This window comes from Tauraco erythrolophus, chromosome 12, assembly GCF_009769465.1.
Source record: "Tauraco erythrolophus isolate bTauEry1 chromosome 12, bTauEry1.pri, whole genome shotgun sequence".
Taxonomy (NCBI): Eukaryota; Metazoa; Chordata; class Aves; order Musophagiformes; family Musophagidae; genus Tauraco; species Tauraco erythrolophus.
This window is the reverse complement of record NC_141476.1, coordinates 2,591,164-2,610,385: the sequence shown is the minus strand read 5'-3', so window position 1 is coordinate 2,610,385 and position 19,222 is coordinate 2,591,164. Positions and strand designations below refer to the sequence as shown.

The following is a 19,222-nucleotide window of genomic DNA, read 5'->3' as shown; positions in this document are numbered from 1 at the left end:
CTCCTTTTCTCTTTGTGCATAATGTTCTTCAGCTGGGCTGAGGTGACTTTGATACCTTCGTCCCCATCAGCCTTCTGAAGCTGAACGGCGCAGAGGCTGGTGGCAGATGCCTGTTCTCCAACAGTGCTCGTCATGAAACACCAACTATTGAATTTCACAGAGTGGAGTTTCAATCACTCATAGTTCTTTTTACCTTTGAAGACCTCATTATAACCCCCAATAATTGCGTTAAAGACAACTTGGTATAATGCCTTCAGTTTGATTTTTTTTTTAATATATTATTAATAATTAAATGTATTATAAATGTATTTCTAAATTTAAGGGTCCAGGCAGACTTTTAAATTCATCTCATTCTTACATTATAGTAGTCTAAAACTAGAACTCAGAAAATAGGGAGATCGAACTCATATGGAAAATCATACAGTCCGGGTGATCCCTCATGGGTTTTCGGAGAATTATTTTGTTCTTTTGGAAATGTTTACAATTTATCACACTTCAGATTTCTTTTTTCGTTGGTTATTCATAGATAAACTGAATCCAGAGTGAATATCCAGAGTGTTATTGTACAAGTTTTAGATCACAGTTGCGTGTTCTTTGCAAAATTATTTCCACCATTAGGACGGCGTATGCGTCTATTTATGTCTTGGTTTATAGTTACAAATAATTTATTTCCATTATCACAGACACTGATTCTGCATATAACAGAGCTGGTACTGCTGACTGTGTTCTTCAGCATCTGCTTTGGCTTCAGTGCCAGCCTTAAATCTAACGCTGTGGCCATTTGCACTACTGAGATCAGCAAATGCTGGACTTGCCTACAACCGAGCTGCTTCTCAAATAGTGCCATTACTGGCTGCATCAATAAAAAAGGTGGTGTTTCATGAGCCTGATTTTCTCTTAGTCAAAAATACATACAGCTTTTTGGAAATATATCTACCTACCTCTGCAGAGGTGTTGGGTGCGTTGATGAAGTGTCTCTCCTTGTCAGGGTGTCCTCTGGATGGATCTGGCTGCAGAGGAGCTGTGTAGGGTTTTACTTTGCGGTCGTACGAAATGCTGATCCTTCAGCAAGGAGCAGGTGTATTTTTGTGAGTGTCCTTTTTTTCGGTTTTCTAATCAGTGAATACAAACAACTGTAGCACTGTGAATTTTACCAGCAGTTTTCAACTTCACCTTGACTACTTCTGAGTAACTGGGATATCAGTTACTGAGGGTGGGGGTTTAACTTTTTCCTCAAGAGGGACAGTAAGCCATACATTAAGATGTTGAGTTTCTTTACATTGACCAAGGGAAAAATGCAGCAGCTACTTAAATCTGTTGACCCATTTAAGCACTATCCACGTTACCAGAAACCCTCTCTAGACCCCCCCTGATTTTTCCCCCATCAGCTACATTGCTGCTTCTTTGCTCATATGGAAAGCTGTCCCAGAAACCTATTGCAGGCATTTTCCATACCATCCATCCATATGTCGAGGGTTTAGTGGTTAGTCATTTTTAAAACCTGAATAGCTCCTCCGTCACTCTTTCTGAGGTCTGTCTTGATCCAGCAGTGTTTAAGGTCATGCAAGGTCTTTATTTTTCTTTCTTCACAGTTCAATTCAATCTAATTTAAATTCATGTTGGTTATGCCTCAGCCCTTAAGAAAGGACCTGGTTAAATGACACCTGGTGTTGAAAGCACAAAATATAATTTGAAAAAGAGAGGAAGAGTTTAAAGTAATAATCCCAGAGCAGCACTTCAGAGCTGCCCGTATTTTATGGGCTTTTTATAATTATGCTGGATAGCACATAAGGTGTGTGTTCGGCTGGTATCAAAGCCAAGATTTTCTACACTTACCAAAGACTCAGAACTCTTAAAAAGTCAAAAGAAGTTTTATTATTTTTAAAGGGTTTTTTTTAGTAGTGGCCAGACCCAGTTTTTATATGTAGTCCAGACATAAATGAATATTCCTTATCAAGTTTAATACATTGTTATAAAAAATTTCAGGGGGGAAAAAATGTCAATTTAGAGTACAAACTGTTGTTCTCCAGAATCTCTAAATCAGGGGTTTATAGGCAGAAAAAGTATTAGAGAGAGCAATAGACATATGTAAGCACTGATTTATTCATGAGTACATGTTGCTGTGTTCTCATGTTTAGGAAATAAAACTTATTTCTAGGTTTGAAAATCTTTCTTGACTTCTGACTCACAACCAGTAGCAAGTGCTTGATTTTTAACTACTGGCAATGAAAGCAATAATCTTTGGCTGTAAAATTGTAAAGGAATGTATTCAGCTCTAATTGGACCATTTCCACCGACACTAATTATTTCTAGGACACAATTAAGGGTCTTTTGCTAGGTTTAAGTAAAATTATGACCCAAAGCACTGCATAAAAGGCACAATTATAAATGAGAGAGCTGTGCATCTGCTGCATCTACTCCTCCCTCCCCTCAGCCCTGGCAGCCCCAACGCTGTGCTTTGCTGGATCTCCTTAACAAAGCCTGGGTGGAAAAACTTCAAGTAGAAGCTGGTGATGGGGCTGATATCCAGTAGATACCTCAGGGTCCTCGCAGCTTTTAAGGAGCTCTTCTCCGTATGGCACTTCAAACACAAGGTTTAATCAAGGATTTTATAGTTTCAGGCAACTGAGATGTTTATTTCCAACTGCAAACCACAGTCAAGGTCATTAGACGATGCCCATCCAGATTGCTTTCTGCAGCTCTAAGGAGCTCGCTGTTGTGTTTCAGAGCTGGCAGGGGCATCTCCTCTGCACATGCTACACCTCAGTCTGGTAAACATTGAGTTTTTCTCCCAGCTTGGTTCAGGTGAGAACCTGAGGTCACCCGAAAAATCAGGTCAGCCTCAAAGCATCCCCAGGGAAGATGAAATAGCTGTGCATCATGTCAGCATTTCCGTTTTTCTGATGGTTGATTGAAGCAAAAAGCTCGTACTCGATCTGAGATTACAGAAGTGGCAAAAAGGGAAGCAGATGCCTCATCTGCCGTCGAGCCTTCCCCAAAGCCACCCCTCCTTGGGTCTGCTCCGACGCGCCTTTTGCTTTTGGTTTCCTTGATGTGAACTTGTCCCGACACGACAGCCGCGAGCTCTTGGCTGCGTGGTGCTGGGGGAGGTCGGTGACCTTGCTCGAGGGTTGGTGAGGATCACGGGAAGCATCCAAGGGACCAGCCCATGGCTGTGGGTTTCCATCGGGGACGTGTCGTAACACGAGTTTGTGGTCCAGCTGTTGAGGGATGCTTCGCTCACAGCCACTCGTGATTGAACAGCACCGCAAGAGCTGTCGGTTTCTAATTTGGGAGAGAAAAAAATTAGGTCAAAATTAGGTCCTTAGCTGCTAAGGACAAAACCAGTAAATGGCAAAGACACATGTGAATTAAATAAGCTGTAAAATACCAGTGATTTGCTCTTAGGGTAGTCAAATGAAGTAAGTTAGGGTTTTTTTTTCTTGTAAACACTGATCATAACAAATAAAACTTGTAAACATAATACAACTGTTAAGCTTCATTAAATTTGCAGCAGACAATTAATTTTTTTTTTCAGGCAATTCAAAGGGTCTTCTGTAGTTCTGGTTCAGTTTAATTGCACATATTACCACAAGCAGACAATAAGAAATATATTGAAGATATCCATCTGGCTTGCACTGAAAACCGTGCGCGTTTCGTTTTCCGTGGCTGTCACAGGCGTTACTAATTGCCTCATTTTGGCTGTTTTACAATCAGTGTGATTTAGCCATTAACATGATAAAAGTCATCTTGGTGAAGAGCTTGATATTAAAAATCATAGATCTCCAGCCTCTCTCTCTTGCCAATTTTGGACTTATCTCTAGCATTATTAGAGTTATATTTTTAAAAGCAGAAATACAAATATATTGTATCGTAATATATTGGAGCAGCTTCTCCAGGTACTTTGCCTATCTTATTCTGAAGTGGAAAGTGCCAGTTGGTGTGAGATATTTGCTCTGGATCATGGTAAATGCAGCAGATTCTTCCCCCCACTTCTCTCTCCACCACCTTCTCCTTCCTCCTCTGTTTGCCTCCAACCCCCCGCTGACCTTCAGGCACATCAGGGGTCTTAAAACTGATAACTGTGCAGGCAAATAAGGAAGTCAAAACAAGAGCAAGTGGCTGATGCTTATAAATATACTTGATTCAGCACAAAATGGAGAAGAAAAATGCTTTTTTTTAGAAAATTTCAACCATTATGTCTGTATACCCTGTGGAGGGTGTTGGGCTGAAGATTACATATTTTTGTTCTGTATTTTTATCTTAAACCCACAATGTATTACAGAGTCAGCATTATTGCAACCTCTCCTACCATAAAAACAGGTTTAGAATAATTCCTTAAAAAGCTCAGCACTTTTATTTTAGGAATTTTCTTGTCCTCTCCCAAAAAAAACAAGAGGTTCAGGAGTTCTCAGTCATCAATAGAAGACTGGGTCGTTTAGCTCATCATTGAAGATCAAATCCATACATCAGCTAAAAGAGAAGATGACCTATAGGTTAAACACAGACTCTTAATGAGACAAAAGCAGGTTAATTAACACTTTTTGTCAACTTGCTTCAATTTATTTTAACATGATCCATTTCAGAAAGGTTAAAATATTTTTCACTTTTTGAATGCAAATGAAAACCCAGCATAGTTAAAATGAAACTGTAGATCAAGGACTTCTGATAGATACTTTAATCAAAATAAACGTAGTGCATTTGCTTAGAAGTGTGTGTGTTTATATATGTGATTGTATATAAAACATAAGCAACAATTTTATCCAATCATTAATTTCAAAACTGAAGAAGACTAGCCAGAGCTTGTTAGCTGGAAATCACCATCAGATCAGGAACAGTTGCAAATTCGTAAGAAAAGGAATGCGTTCGACTTAACATTTTCCACACATTTAGCTGTTGCAGAGGATTTCTTTAGCCCTTGGAGAAGAGCTACTACAAGGAGCAGAAAAAGCTGGGGTCTGAAGGAAGAGCCAGCGTGGTAGCACGTGGTTAACGAGACAGTACGGCCACGCAGAGCAAGGCAGAGGTGTGCTGGAGAGAGTCGGGCAGTCAGAGGTAGCTGAGCTGATGGACCTCTCCATGCTGGTGGCTCTCGTGGTGAACAGTTGATGCTGCTGGCTCTGCACACCTACGGGCTGCTTCAGAAGAAAGGAGTCCAGCTGGGCTTGGATATAAGGGGCCGTATCTCAGTTCCTGCAGTTCTGTGTGTCTTAGCAGAGTTACCAGGGATTTCTGGCAGTGGAAGATCTGTCTCCTCAAGCTTTTTGTTTCAAGGGACTATTTTGTTTTCTAGAAAACAAAACGTGGCAGTTGTGCTGCTGCGGGATGTAATCCCATGTCTCGTCTCCGCTCTAGAAGATCTTGCATTATAAGTCTACTAACATTATGAGTTTGATCTTCATCCCAAAGGAAGATACATACAGTTTGTCCTTTTCCAAAGCATGCAGTGGGATGAATCTCCAGACATGAGTTTCATGGGAATCCCACAAATCCTGGGTGAATTAGGGCCATACTCTAAGAGAAAACAGTGCAACAGGGAAAACTGAGATCATTGCAGCATACGGTTCTGTTGCAGAAGATGGGAGCAGGTCTCCCTAGAACCACTTCTCTCCACACTGAAGTAATTCAGTCTGGGATAGGGAGATAATGATCTAAACATGACATGCATTGAGAAGGTGACTGCCAGTCTCTGTTTCGGGTAAAGATGAAGGAAGCAGTGTGGGAGAATAAAGGGGGGAAGTGATAATGACTCTCTTATCCTAAGAACTTAATATCCTTGAAAGTAGTGACTAAGAACAGACTGGCCTGAAGGCTGGGTTTTTAACATCAAAGATACAGAGGAAGTGTTTAGAGAGCACATTTTCTGTCATAGGAGGGAAAAATGTAAGAGTGTTGAAGAAAAAAAATCTGGGACAGTACTTGGGGAAATATCGGTCTTTTTGTGCGTTTTCTCAGAAGCATTTTTGGAAGCAGTTTAGCAGAACCAAACTTCTGAGGGTTTGAGCTGTTTTGACTTTCTCTCCCAGAGTCTAGCTGGGTTGCAAACAGGTTACTCCAAGTTGCTTATCAGATAATAACAGCCAAGTGGCACATGGATAAAGACTAGGAGTGATGGGTTTTGGCACATCAGAGAGGAACTAAAGCGCTGCTGAACGATGATGAGGTGGTGCTTGCAATATTAGGGGCTCCTGGGACCTGATTTTTGCCTCTTCTAATGCAACTTAAATAAGATTATGAACAATCCCATCAAAGTAAATATGGAGACTAGAGTCTGTTGTCTTAATCCCAAAATCATGATAGCAGAGAGAATTGAATATCAGACACCACTGGAGTAGTTTAAGTTCTAGGTGTACTGTATCACAGCGTTCAAGCCAGTCATTTAGGAATACGACCAGAGTACATGACTCAAAAGCAGGTTGACTCTGAAATAGAAAGAAGTTATGTCACTGAATTGACGTGCCATGGCTTGGGTTGGTTTTCTCTGTCTCTCTCGGTCGCACACACATTTGGAATATGAATTTTGCTTTCGTTATGCTTGATGTTTGTAAGTGTATCGTGAAGAACCAGCGATTGAAGTTGTAGGTTGTAGTACTATGTTGTCTTTTAGCTTTATTGCTAATATATCTCAGTAATAATTTCATTAGAGTTTCTTTATTTCATCTGCAGATGAAGGTGAAAGGAGGTGCTTCCCTTGAGCTGGTTTTATAATACAGCTTAAGGGCAATTTGGGGTCTGTATTTTTTACTGCAGCACAGGATAGCCAAAATCCCAACGTAAAGAAGATAGTGCCTGAACTAAGTTAGGGACCTCCCTGAACACAGGCAGCCACATGTGCATATAATAATGGAAATAAATGTACTTTAGGTTATATGTAGATATATACCAGAATGATATTGTGACAGTCCTCTACATCTGTGTGTGTGTGTGAATGTATAGCAAGCATAGTCTGATTATAATAATAAGGCGTTATGTATTACTGAGAATAATTGTATTAATTTTGAGACTCGAGGTATTGTGTCTTCCTGCAAATTGCATTGTTTTATAAAATGATATTTATACAGATACCTGTACTGTGACATGTATGTGGGTTTTACTAACTCTGGGTAAATATATTTATATAGCAGTTTAGTGCAAAGGTCTATTTTAACCAAGTTAAAATACATCAGGCATGAAGTAGAGTAACCTTAAATGTGCCAAATTTCTTTGTATTAATGTAATAGTAAAAACTTTTCCTGTTTTCAGAGGTGTTAGTAGGTGCTTCCCTCCAGTTACTGATCCAAATGGTTCATGCCAGCTACTTGGGAAGCTGAATGTGTCTTGGGCTGCTTGATAAATGACCTGTATGCCAAGACTTGCTTGTCCCAAGACATTCATGACACATGCAAGCCTTGATCTGGGTGACGTCAAGGATGGGTAAGGGAAAGTCCAGCTAGAGATTTTCATGCTGTTCTGTAAGTTGACAGCTCAAGAGGCATCTGTTCCTAATGGGGATTAATTAATTAATTTGGGATTTATTCTTGCATGTCAGCTGATTCCTAACATCTTGGTTCTGATGAGGAGAGTGTAGACAATAGACATAGAACTCGGACAGGAAAGACCTAAAACACCTACTGTACCATAAAAATGCAAAGATTGTGCCAGTCGCTTCCTAATTTTGCAGTTTGAATGCCTGCATATCATATTACAGCTGCTCTGCTTCTCTTTGATTTTTCTTTTTATTGATGGCCATTACTATTCAAACCATATTTAAAAGCCCTGTACATCAGCTGTCTCAGCAGGGTAAACTGTTCAGTGGGGCAAAATGCTGTTGGCCACTGTGTACCTGGGTGGCATGGCAAACTGCATGGCCTTACGTTTGCACAATTACCTGTGGCTTCTGTTACAAGGAGAACGGTGATTGATCCTTGAGCGACTTGCAATTTATCACAGATTAGATATGATTTCTCCTGTATCTGATTAACCTTCTCTGTAAGATGGCCATCATTTTTGCAATGACAGTAGATTATTCCATACTTGAAAAGACGGATATCAGCTAGTTGCAATCAATAGCCCACAAAAGGTGACACCTTGAATTCACTGTGTTATCTATAAAGTGTGTCACAAACGGTTCAATCGTTTGTCAAATACACCGATTTCATTTAAGGCACCTCTGAAGTGGAGTGGCTTTTATTTTTGTCTGAAATGTGAAGAGGTAGAGAAAGGCATGTTTGGGTTTGGTAGTGTAATCAGGCACTGTTGCATGCTGCTATAAAGAGCAAGTACGTGTTTCTGTGAGTGACAGATTTGATTGTCATTTCCAGACCCCATTACATATGATTTTCTTTGTCACAATTGTATGGAGAGAGCTTGATTTGATAAGATTGCATTGCAGTAGGTAAAATGGGGGTTAAAATGAAGTATTGTGCCCTCTTGTTATTTAAGTAACACTCTCAGTGGAGTGGATGTATTTTCATATATTTTGTCTTTGAATTTGCTGTTATGGCACATCCGTCCCCAGTATCCTTTGATGCAATTCCATTCTTAATGTGTTTTCAGATTTAAATTAACCTTCATTTATTATTCAGCCACACAAAGAATGTGTATTTGAGTATGCAGAAATGCAATCCCTTGATTGACTGCCTGGTCCCTGTCTGGGAGGTGGGAGGCATTAATCCCTGGGAGGGAGACTCTTACATCAAGTTCAGACTCTTTTCCATCTGTGGGAAGCTCTTTTTCACCATCAGTTTAAGAAATATGTTAATAACTTGTACCTCCACTGAATGAAGCTGAGAAGCAAACTGCCATTCTTGGAAGTGGATCTTCAGCAGGTAGATGGACAGGTTACTTAGCAGTGTAGTAGCAAGGAACAACATCCAAACTCTCCTCTTAAAAAACCCCTTACCCATGCTAACAGAAAACAGAAGCTGCCTAAGGGGCTCACACGATGTGCTGAAGCACCTATCTAAAAATAATTGCATGTCCCCACACTGCTGTGGGTCTGATATGGCAAGATTTAAGCCACGTAAACTGCAAGATAAGGATCCTCTTTAGGAAAGCAGTTTTAGCATGTCCGAAATGCCCAGCTCAACCGAGTGTATTGCTGAATCAGAGTATTTGCTCCTCCAGAAAGGTCAAGTGTTCCACCCCTCCTTTCCTTAATCCCCGTTAAATACATGGCCGTGTATCACTGCCTTCATTGCCAAAGATCGATGCTGCCTGATGACGTGGAAGGATCTAGACCTCTAGCCACGTATATTTCTAAAATCAGAAAAGTGACTTTAGTCCCAAGCCTAAATTCCCTTTTCTAAACTGACAGTGTCCCTTTCGCTTTTAATAAGATCACATTGTATTAGGCTGAACCACCACAGTACACACCAGAGGATACTGTAAGTGCTGCAGAATTTTCTGTTAAGAAATGTGCTCATAAATCAGTTACTTGTCTGGAGAGAGCACGTGTGTAATAGCTGATCATATGAAACAGAAGAGTTATGTTGGCATAAGAAAAAGCCACATGCCTCTTCCTGAAAGCATGTATGTGACATCACAGCTTAAGTGTGTGATATTGTAAAGGTGAAATATTGTAAATACTTGGCCTTTCCCCGTTTCTTTTTAATCTTAATTCTGGCCATGCCCCATAAAGTACTCGAGCAATCTATTAAGCCAGCTGTAGTTTGCTGTGCTAATTCATACTATGTGTTTAGTTGTTCACCAGTTATTAATCTCTAATTCTGGGTCATATTTTCCTCTCTTCAGCGTTTCTCCTAGTGCCTGATGGTGCCCAGAGCACTAAGAGCTTCCAGAATCTCAGCCAGTCATCAAGCCTCAGATGCTTTTGACTTTATGGCCTTGGATAAATGTTTCATTCACAAATAGAAGAAAAAGAAACACTAGAGCACGTTTTGAGTATTTACGTATCGGACTTTGATTCTTTGGTTGCTCATAGAAAACAGATGATTCTACCTCCAAGATTGATTTTTGTTATCTCCAGACATGATTTGCCTTGAAATCAATACAATAATGTAAAATGTCATTGCAATAGAGGACGTTGATCTGCAATGCGTTTGTTAACTCCCTCTGATAAAACCTGAAATGAAAACAGTAAACGTGCTGGTATTCCAAAAAAGGAAAAAGTGAGTCCCAAATACTCGAGTTATCATTTATCTACCAGAAAACCCTGTTTAAAAATCTTGTACATGAAATGGTTTATGCAGATGAGTAAAAAATGTAGGTAAATCTTTAACATTTTAACACTAATGGCTATTTAAGAGGATTAGGTAATTAGATGGTTAATCAAACTTGAAACTACTGCTTATCTGCCTGGGTCCACATAAGGAATATCAGCAACGTGAACGGAAATTCAGCCCGAGGAAAAGCAGCACTCTGTCCGTTTTCCCTCGCTTTGGATGCAGCCGCGTGTGCTCAGCATCGCTTGCCTTTGTCCTAGCTGCTTGTTTGAAGCATCTGGTAATTGAACATAAACTCTTGCACTCGAGCATTCATGCTTGAACCTGAAATTACCTTGTCATCCACGCTGGCTTTCATTAAACAGCTAACAGATGCCCTGGCACGCTCCTAGCTCAGCACACACCGCAGAGAGGCAGAGCCTCGTGTGCCGACATGGCTCTGGTCTGGGTGCTCTCCTCTTGTCCAGCCCAGAATAAACCTCCTTCTCTCTGCGTTCCGCAGCAGCCGCTCTGGCCATCATCATCATCAGACGTGTCCTCTGAGGTTAATATGTGGGATATTAATATTTCTTCTGTACTTGGAGGAAATGTATGTATCCCTCAGCATAAACACCACCGCTTTTTTATTTTTCCATTTAATGAACCAGACCGTGTTTCTGCTGTCCATAAGCAGCCGTTGCAGTTTTCAGTAGCTGATTTGTGTCCGTTTGCAATAGTTTCCCCTCCAAAGCCAGGAATGTTTAAAACAGACTTTTCCTGTTTAGGCAGAAGAGTAAAGGGGAGAGGGCCATACGCTGCAGACCTTCAGTGCAGGAGCTTTTACAAAATTTCCATTAGCTTCCTTTAACCAAACCTAGCAGCATCAAAGTGTAAATGAATCTTGAATGACGTGAAATGGGCAGGGCTGGGAGAAGAAAGGAAGGAATAAGCCTTTGGAAGATTTCCCTTTTAAGACAAACAGTCTGAAGGCACCGTTAAGTTTTGGGTAGGGGAGTTCTGATTTCTTTAGGTTTTTTGCCCTGGATGAATATGTCAAAACCTGAGTATTCCCTTCTCTTCATTCTCCTGTGACCTCCACATAGATGTCTAAATAAGCGTTTAGATGTGAGGTGCACAGGTTTCAGAAACCAGCGTTGGAAATGCTGACATTATCTCTTTTTTGAATCTATCTCTGAGATGCTCAACTCCACTGATTTGAGGCCGACAACAGGAGCTGTATCTCCTGAGCATGTTACAGTTCAGTCTTTTATTGCAGTAAAATACTCTGTATTCCTTCAGCAGCCAGGGCTGGCAAAGCAGATCTCATTGTTTACTAAGCACTTGGATAGCCTTAAATGAAAGGCACTGTGGTTATTAGCATCACTGAATCCTTCCCCTGCGGAGCGGAGCACACAGCCTCTGCACCTGAGCCAAGTTGGAAAGGGGCACGCTTGGAAACGGGACACCAAGGAGCCATCTAATGCAGACAGGTCTGCCTGCCTCTAAGGTGGAAAAAACCCTCCGGTCCGCTGAAATCTTGCTGATGGGCACAATGTGACATCGCCTCTCGCTTTGCCGTGATCCTCTTCCATCGTTCAAAAGATACTCGCGTGCTCTGGACTGACCTTTTTTTTTTATTTTTTTTTTTTTGAAAAGGGTTATCTCTGAGTGTCAGTCTCTGATTCATTTTATGTCACTTATGTCGCGCCACCGTCGATCGTGTCCCGCTGCGTCATGTCCTCCAGATCAATATGACACAACACAGCACTGCGTGAGCTACAGCAAGCGAACGCAGCGATGCAAAGCTGTTTACCCTAAACAAGTAATCCCTCCTAATGGACACCCAATCAATAGAAAATCAGGGTGGGATGGTTTCTTTTCAGATTGGATAATTGTTACCCTCAGACCGTCCCCGCGGTGCCTGCAGCCTGATGGTTTTGCAGCTCGGGAATGCATCGCCGCTTCCCGAAATGAGACGTGAAACACAGGCAGCACTAACAGCTGATGACGGGTTCCCTTTGGCAGGGGATGAGGGACAACATGGAGCAATTACAGCCTTCCTCCAGATGGGAAGTGCCACTCAGCTCCTGAAAGCTAGCAAGAAAACTCGGAGAAAAATCTCTTGTAGTACAACCGAAATGCATTACATCGGTCAGAAATACACCAAATTCTCTGCGACACGCTGCAGCAATAAAACTAAGGGATATAACACAGGACAAAAACAGGTAAGAAAAGCTCGGATGGCCTCAGCGTACCCTGCTAGGTAGTGTCCAGAGCTGTGGCCATGGGGGTCTGCTCCAGCTGAGGACCATCCCCGGGAGCTTTCACGCTGCTCCGGCGCCGAGCTGCAAGCTGAGCCACTCCGTGAGCAAGGAAAACTGCACGTAGAACCAAAAAGTGCCTTTTCTGCCACATGAGAAGTGTGCTCCTGGAAATGCCAGCACAAAAGGAAGGCTGAGAGCTTTTCCCTTCCGCTGAGCCGTCAGTGACACCTACAGACAAGCAGGAGCTGTGTGCGGAGCGCGCGCCCCGGCACACCGTAAGCCAAGCCCAGGCGGACGCAAACACGCTCACCTCTGCTGTCGCCACGTTTGCTGTGCCCACAGGACACCGACGGAATATATCTGCATGTCCCGTGCAGTTATTTTTTTTCCCTGTTTCCTATTTGAGGCTAAAAACCAGATTATTTTACCGCCTGATGACAGAGGGCTTTTTGTCCCCTGAGAGCGTTCTCGCTGGCACACACTGTTCGCTCCCTTCTCTAAAAACTTCTCAGTAATGCCAGACAGACTTTCTCAGAAGTGATCCAGGACAATTTCACTTGCTTTTTGTCTGTCCTTTCTGCAGGAGAGCTGGGCAGTGCCAGGGGCTGCTTCCCTCTGTGGAGGGCTCAGAAACCTGCAGGCAGCTCTAAGGGTGATGCTACTAATACCAATTCTTACCCCTTATCCACAACTGAATCTTTCAGCCTTATTTTTGAAACTATCTCAAAAGGCACTAGAGCGCTCCAAAGGTGAATATCATCTCAAAATATCACCAAAATCACAATGTATTTATTTTTTAACTGTCTTTGGTAATAGTGCCCTTACTAAGCAAAGGCATCTAAGGAAAATAACCTGTACTTGGGGGGACAGAACAGCAACAGAGTGTTCAGATTCACTCTCCCGAAGTGTCTGTCTCCCTGGGCTGCCTCTCTTGCTGCAAGTGGACAATAAATAGATGAGTCTACAGCAGGTAGAATACAGCAGGTCTGTAGCAAACACCCATGTTTCATTCTTAATGTGTTTATAAACTGCGTGTGTTGCAGCAGGAGGAGTCGGATTTACGGTGGGGACTTCTCATCTCTTGCAGAAAGTGCTGTGGAGGTGAGGGTTACTATGGCAAAACCTCGGTGCTGACACTCGTTAAGGACCACAGCTTACATGGATCGTACGGGACTCCTGTGGGAGAGCTCAGGGCTTTGTGGGAGGCACCCATTTCATCCCAGAGTCGTGTCCTTCATAAATATTTCATACGGGCTTTGAGCAGGGCAGAGGATGATCTCCTGATGCTGAAAGGCATTTCTGTAAGAGATTCTGTGCCTGAGCCCTGCTGCAGGTGCGGGCGTTTCTGTAGCATCCTGAGCTTGGGGTGCTCCAGGTCTTCTTGAGTCCCAGTAGTAGCAATCCCAAGTGACTGTAAAATCCTGATACATCAGTTATAATCAAAAACAATGTCATAATTCTAGGCAAGAATTAAACGTTATTTTAGTAACTTGCACTTATACTGCTTTTCTCCTGAGAAATTTAAAATGTTTTACTTTTATTAATTAGTTAAGCCTCATAACATCTCCTGTGGTTCTGCTAAGAGGTACTCTTGTTTTGTTAGAAGTGAAACCAGAACATAGATGAATTAAATTTATACAAGGTAATACAGCCAAGTCCCTGAGGACTCGATCTGAAGCCTGTTCAAGTCAGCAACGAAATCTTTTTCACCACCTCCCGTGCTTTTGGTAAGGTCTTTGAAAACCCAGGAACAGCTTCGCATTCCCTGAATTTCAGTAAGTAGTTCTGCCCAGTACATATCTTTGTATCTGTATCCTTATTATTTTAGCAGAGAATTAAGCAGTTGGCCAATAGTCTCTGGAAGAAGTAGTTAAGACATGTACCAGAGAATGAATAATGCTCGTAGTATTTTAGCATGACAGCTGTGCAGAACAGACTTTTGGAATAAGCAAAAATATCTATCTGTATGATTTTCAGACTTTTGGTCTCATTGTTAAGCAATATTTTTTCTCCTTTTCATTTCCTCTGAGGCCCTGTAGAAAAAAATTACGGCATTTTTGTCAACAGAAATGAAAGACAAATGTTAACTTCAGAAGCAGAGGGAATTCATGGGCACAGATGAGGAGCTGAAGTCTGCATAATGTGTCATGGCTCATCTTTCTGTGCCACCATTTCACTCGTACTGCATGGCTAAAGTGAAAAATAGACAATTAAACCAGTGGTAAAGATTCATAGATTTCTAGGTTGGAAAAGACCTTAGAGATCATCGAGTCCAACCATCCCTAATCCCCATTAAACCATATCCTCAAGTAGCTCATCCACCCTATTCTTAAACACATCCAGGGATGGGGACTCAAAGGATCCATGTGAACTCCAGCCGTGAATAAGAGATAAGTCCTGAAGCTGATACGTGCTGCTGCTGGTATTTAACAGACAGAACTTGCTACATCACAGATATCCACAGGTTTTGGGGCTTTCCTTTGCAAATGTTGTTTAGAACAGTGCCCTTTCTCACCTTTCTTCTGTTTCACCTCCTCAAAATATTTGCTCAGTTCTGGCTCACCAGGTCAGTGACATCTCATGTAAGACCACAGAGGTCCTAAAACGTGAGTCAGTCTGACCTACTAACTGACCCAAATCAGCTGCACATCAGGCAGAGGAGTTAGTGCACCCAGAGGGAATTCAAAAACCCCATGGTTTACCCCACATCTTACCCCACAACCCCTCTGTCTGACGTTACTACAGGACTTTAGTAGGACGTTACTACTGGTGAGGCAGTGGAACAGGCTGCCCAGAGAAGTTGTAGATGCCCCATCCCTGGAATTGTTCAAGGCCAGGTTGGATGAGACTTTGGGCAACCTGGTGTAGTGGAGGGTGTCCCTGCCCATGGCAGGGGGGTTGGAACTGGATGGTCTTTGAGGTCCCTTCCAACCCAAACTGTTCTATGATACTATGATTCTATGACTTGGCTTATTGGGGCAGAGTTTTCGTTTCCACAGTGTGAAAGGTTTGGTTGGTATCACTCATCAGTTATATTTATTCTTTGTGTGGGCCCTCCTCACACAAAGAAAAATACCTGGATTTAAAATGTAAAACCATCCATCAGAGAGAAAACGTGGCCACTATTCTAAACAAACACCGAGTTTTCAATAAACATCACGTATAACAATAATGTTAGTCTAATCTTTCCCTTTCCAGGTCCAAGCAGATGTCACTCATGTTTTTAATATACCTTTCTTCATTCCAGTTTTGGAGATTTTACACTGAGAGAGTTTTCTTAAGGCAGCGTTTAATTTAGGAACAACAAAATAGATTTTTGATGACCATGGTAAGCGATGTATAGCTGAAACAAATCTTTGAAGTAAGAAGGTTCAAATAAAATAACCTCTGATCTACAAGCTTTTTCAAAAATTTTAACCAAGCCTTTCAGATCTTTTCCAGCCTTTTCTTTTCTCCTCGTTCACCAGGATGGTGGCTAGAAGAGGATTTTGAAGGATTTATTAATGGTGTTTCAATCTAATGAAAAGAGAAAGGTATTGGAGGATTAAATCAAAGATGCAATAGTTCACTTGTTGCATTAAGGATCTTCTTAAGTGGACACTGCAAATTTTTCAAGTTCTGATGGCAATGCTGCAGCTGCAGTAGACTGCTTAGGATCTTTTTCAGCTCTACATCTCTCTCCATTTCTCAGCAGGACAGGATTAATGCTTTTTTGCCCCGTTTTGTTTTCTTTGTTGTTTGTAGATCCAACCCGGGTTATGGTGTCACCTTTCAGCATGGATGTCACTGTTGGAGAAAGCATTGTCTTGCCTTGTCAGGTATCTCACGATCACTCGCTAGATATCATGTTTACCTGGTCATTTAACGGACACCTGATTGACTTTGAAAAAGATGGGGACCACTTTGAAAGAGTCGGAGGGGTAAGTATTAATGCTAACGCAATCTCCTCACGGTAATAAAAGCAGATAACAGAAAAAGGCTACTAATAGAAGGAATTAATTTGACTAAGTTAATTAATAGCAGGAGATGTTACCTTGTGTCGTGTAAACTGAGAAGATAAACATTGCCAGTATACTGCTTCATTCTAGTTGGTGTAGAATTGTTAGAGCTGCTCCATGACATGACTTAAATCTGCTCACCTTGCAGTGGGCTGTATGTCAGAAGACCTACACTATAATGTGCTTTCTCATTATGAAAAACTGCCTTCTCCTTTTACCCAAAAGGAAGAAATCTATCATAGTTTTTCTCTGGCTGTAAGAGTAAAAGAAATGTAAAATATAACAATTGCGGAACTTTGTGTTTATACAGAAAACAGTGGGAAAACAGAGGATAGCCTCCAATTTGTTCAAGCAATGTTTGTTGACATGTTTGTACACCTGTGTCTGTGTCCTTCTCTTGTAACCACGTGCTTAGAATTACTATTTTTTTCTCTACACAAAAGAACCTGCAAAGTGTTACAGGCATCACCGACTGTCAGAGATGACGTTTCCTTTCAGCGTTATCTGTGCGCGTTTCCTGGCAATGTCACGTTGGTATCTTCGAGTTGGTTGGTTGATTGTTTATGGGAAACCCAGTCAGCACCCACTGACAAGGAAAATTTTTGCAATGTCCAAAGAATTGTTTATTTGAAGGTTGAAAAGGTCATGTTCGTGGAAATCCGGTAGCGAGAAAAGTTGGGTGTGAAATGGTTAGACTGACCATTAAATACAGCCCTGGTCAGCACTGTTGTTCAAGACCATGATCAAGTGGCAGGTACGAGGAAGAAAAGGTAGCAAAGGTAGGAATTACTCCTCTAGTAGGGCTGAAAATCTGCTTGGGTCATTTACTGCCTCTCCAAGAAGGTTTAGGACCGGAGAGCCGCAGCAGGGTGAGGGTGTCCGTGATGGTCCCTCTCCACTTGATTTTCTCTGCTTTTACCTCAGCTGTAAAGGGCAGGTTGTTTCAGCTTTCCTAGTCCTTTCAGATTTCCTGAAGTTGCTGTGGCATGAACTTTGGGAATCGGAGAGGGTCAGTTCTGTAGGACGCCGTCACACGAGGGGGTTCACATAAGAGGTAGCACATCCGTCAGACCTTCCCCAGCTTCTCATGCTGTTCTTCTGAACAGAAGTAATTTCCAGATAATTTTTACTAGAAGAGCAGTGATTTCACAAGCTGTGTCTGGAAGACGGGTAAAAAGTTTGCTTTCCTTTGTAACCATCACATTTTCCTTCGCAGTTGAGATTTCATCTCATTTAGCCTGTTGCGTATTAGGCAGGACTCGGGGAGTTTAGTTTCTAACTTAGTTGTGATTTAACTTCCTTATGAATTTTTTTCCACTTTTATTGAGTGAAGGTAGCAAGGAAAAGAAGGAAATAAACGCAACAAATTTTCAGCAGAGGCAGAAAACTGGAAAGGGTTTTGCATGTTGCTCTAAGGGAGGTTTTACAGAGCCACGTGCTCCGCTGGGTTTCAGGCAGACTGGTAGTCCGTGTTTACATTTGTCAGGAGTGAAATTTGATGCTGAAAGGAAAAGGAAATAGAATTCACAAGCCTTGCTGTTATCCCTAAAAAAAAAAAAAAATCATTAAAAAGATGCACTTGAAGATTGATGCCTAGGGCGCACAGCAGCAGCGACGGCTTTTCCCAGCGACTCTGCCTGATTGTCCTGCAAAGCTCAAATTCCAAATTTATTAATATTCTTCAGTCAGAAGGCCACAATCACAAGGTTACCCTGAGATTTCTAATGTGATGAATGTTTTGTGTCTGGAGAAAAATTCAGAGAGTTTTCAGCTTCCTATACATAGAGGAACATAATTAGTTCTATTCAACAGTTAATCAGACATGCACTTGGCGTTTGGAAAACAAATTACGGCTGTTAGGTGATGCAAGATTTCCTCGGAGAGTGCTGTTCTCGTGATCTTCAGCACAAAAACGCCGGGCAATCAACATGCTGGCCATAATACAAAGCCCTGAAACTGTTGCAGATGTCTCATAATCTGGGCTGGTTTTCACTTGTGAAATAGATGTAAACACAACTCGGGCGTCTGAACACCAGAGGGGCTCTAAATGGGATATCCAGAGAGCGAACCTGCCCTCCGTAAGCTTTGTGACATCATTTAATGGGGAAACTGCTCAACGGCCCCAAACCAGGCTCCCCTGCCCCTTGTTGGAGCCATCGCTTCAGAAATGGTCCCAGCTCTTATCTTCGAGGCAGACTCACATAATTTTAATAGGCCACCACTTGCATTACTAATGTTTTCATCAGCCAGAGTAAAGTAAATCCATTAGTCACAGTGTCCTTCATGTGATAATGATGTTTAGCGCTCATTAAAAAGTAATTGTAACCACTTTTCCCTACTTTATCAGCAGGACTCAGCTGGTGATTTGATGATCAGAAGCATCCAGCTGAAGCATGCTGGGAAATACGTCTGCATGGTGCAAACAAGTGTGGACAAGCTATCAGCTGCTGCAGACCTGATTGTAAGAGGTATTTGAATTTTATTACTGTTGTTGTTCTTGTAAAATTTCTTTTTTTTTTTTTTTTTTTTCACCCTATCTTCCGGCGCTGGTAAGACAATTCCCAGGCTCGGAGATGTTCACTGGGATCCCAGCATCTTGTAATTAATCTAAGAAATAAGCTCTAAGTACACGCTGGGGTTCACAGTACATTTTCAAACAGTGCATATAAAGCTGCTTTCATATATATGTGTACTCGTACAACAGACACACAGCACAGATAAACACACTAGCACATGTTCGTGTCCTGAATGCAAAACTTGCACCAACTGAGCTCATTTATTTCATGAACTGTGCAGCAGAAATAGTATCCAGCTAATT

At 41.8% G+C, this 19,222-nt stretch overlaps 1 protein-coding gene across 1 annotated transcript in view; it reads left to right on the top strand.

The window, feature by feature from the left end:
* Positions 1 to 19,222, top strand: part of CNTN4 (contactin 4) — a 116,997-nt gene that overhangs the window by 86,666 nt on the left and 11,109 nt on the right. The window contains exons 11-12 of the mRNA XM_086619332.1: positions 16,151 to 16,326; positions 18,755 to 18,872. Coding sequence (XP_086475458.1) covers positions 16,151 to 16,326; positions 18,755 to 18,872 — 294 coding nt within the window. The remainder of the gene's footprint in view (positions 1 to 16,150; positions 16,327 to 18,754; positions 18,873 to 19,222) is intronic.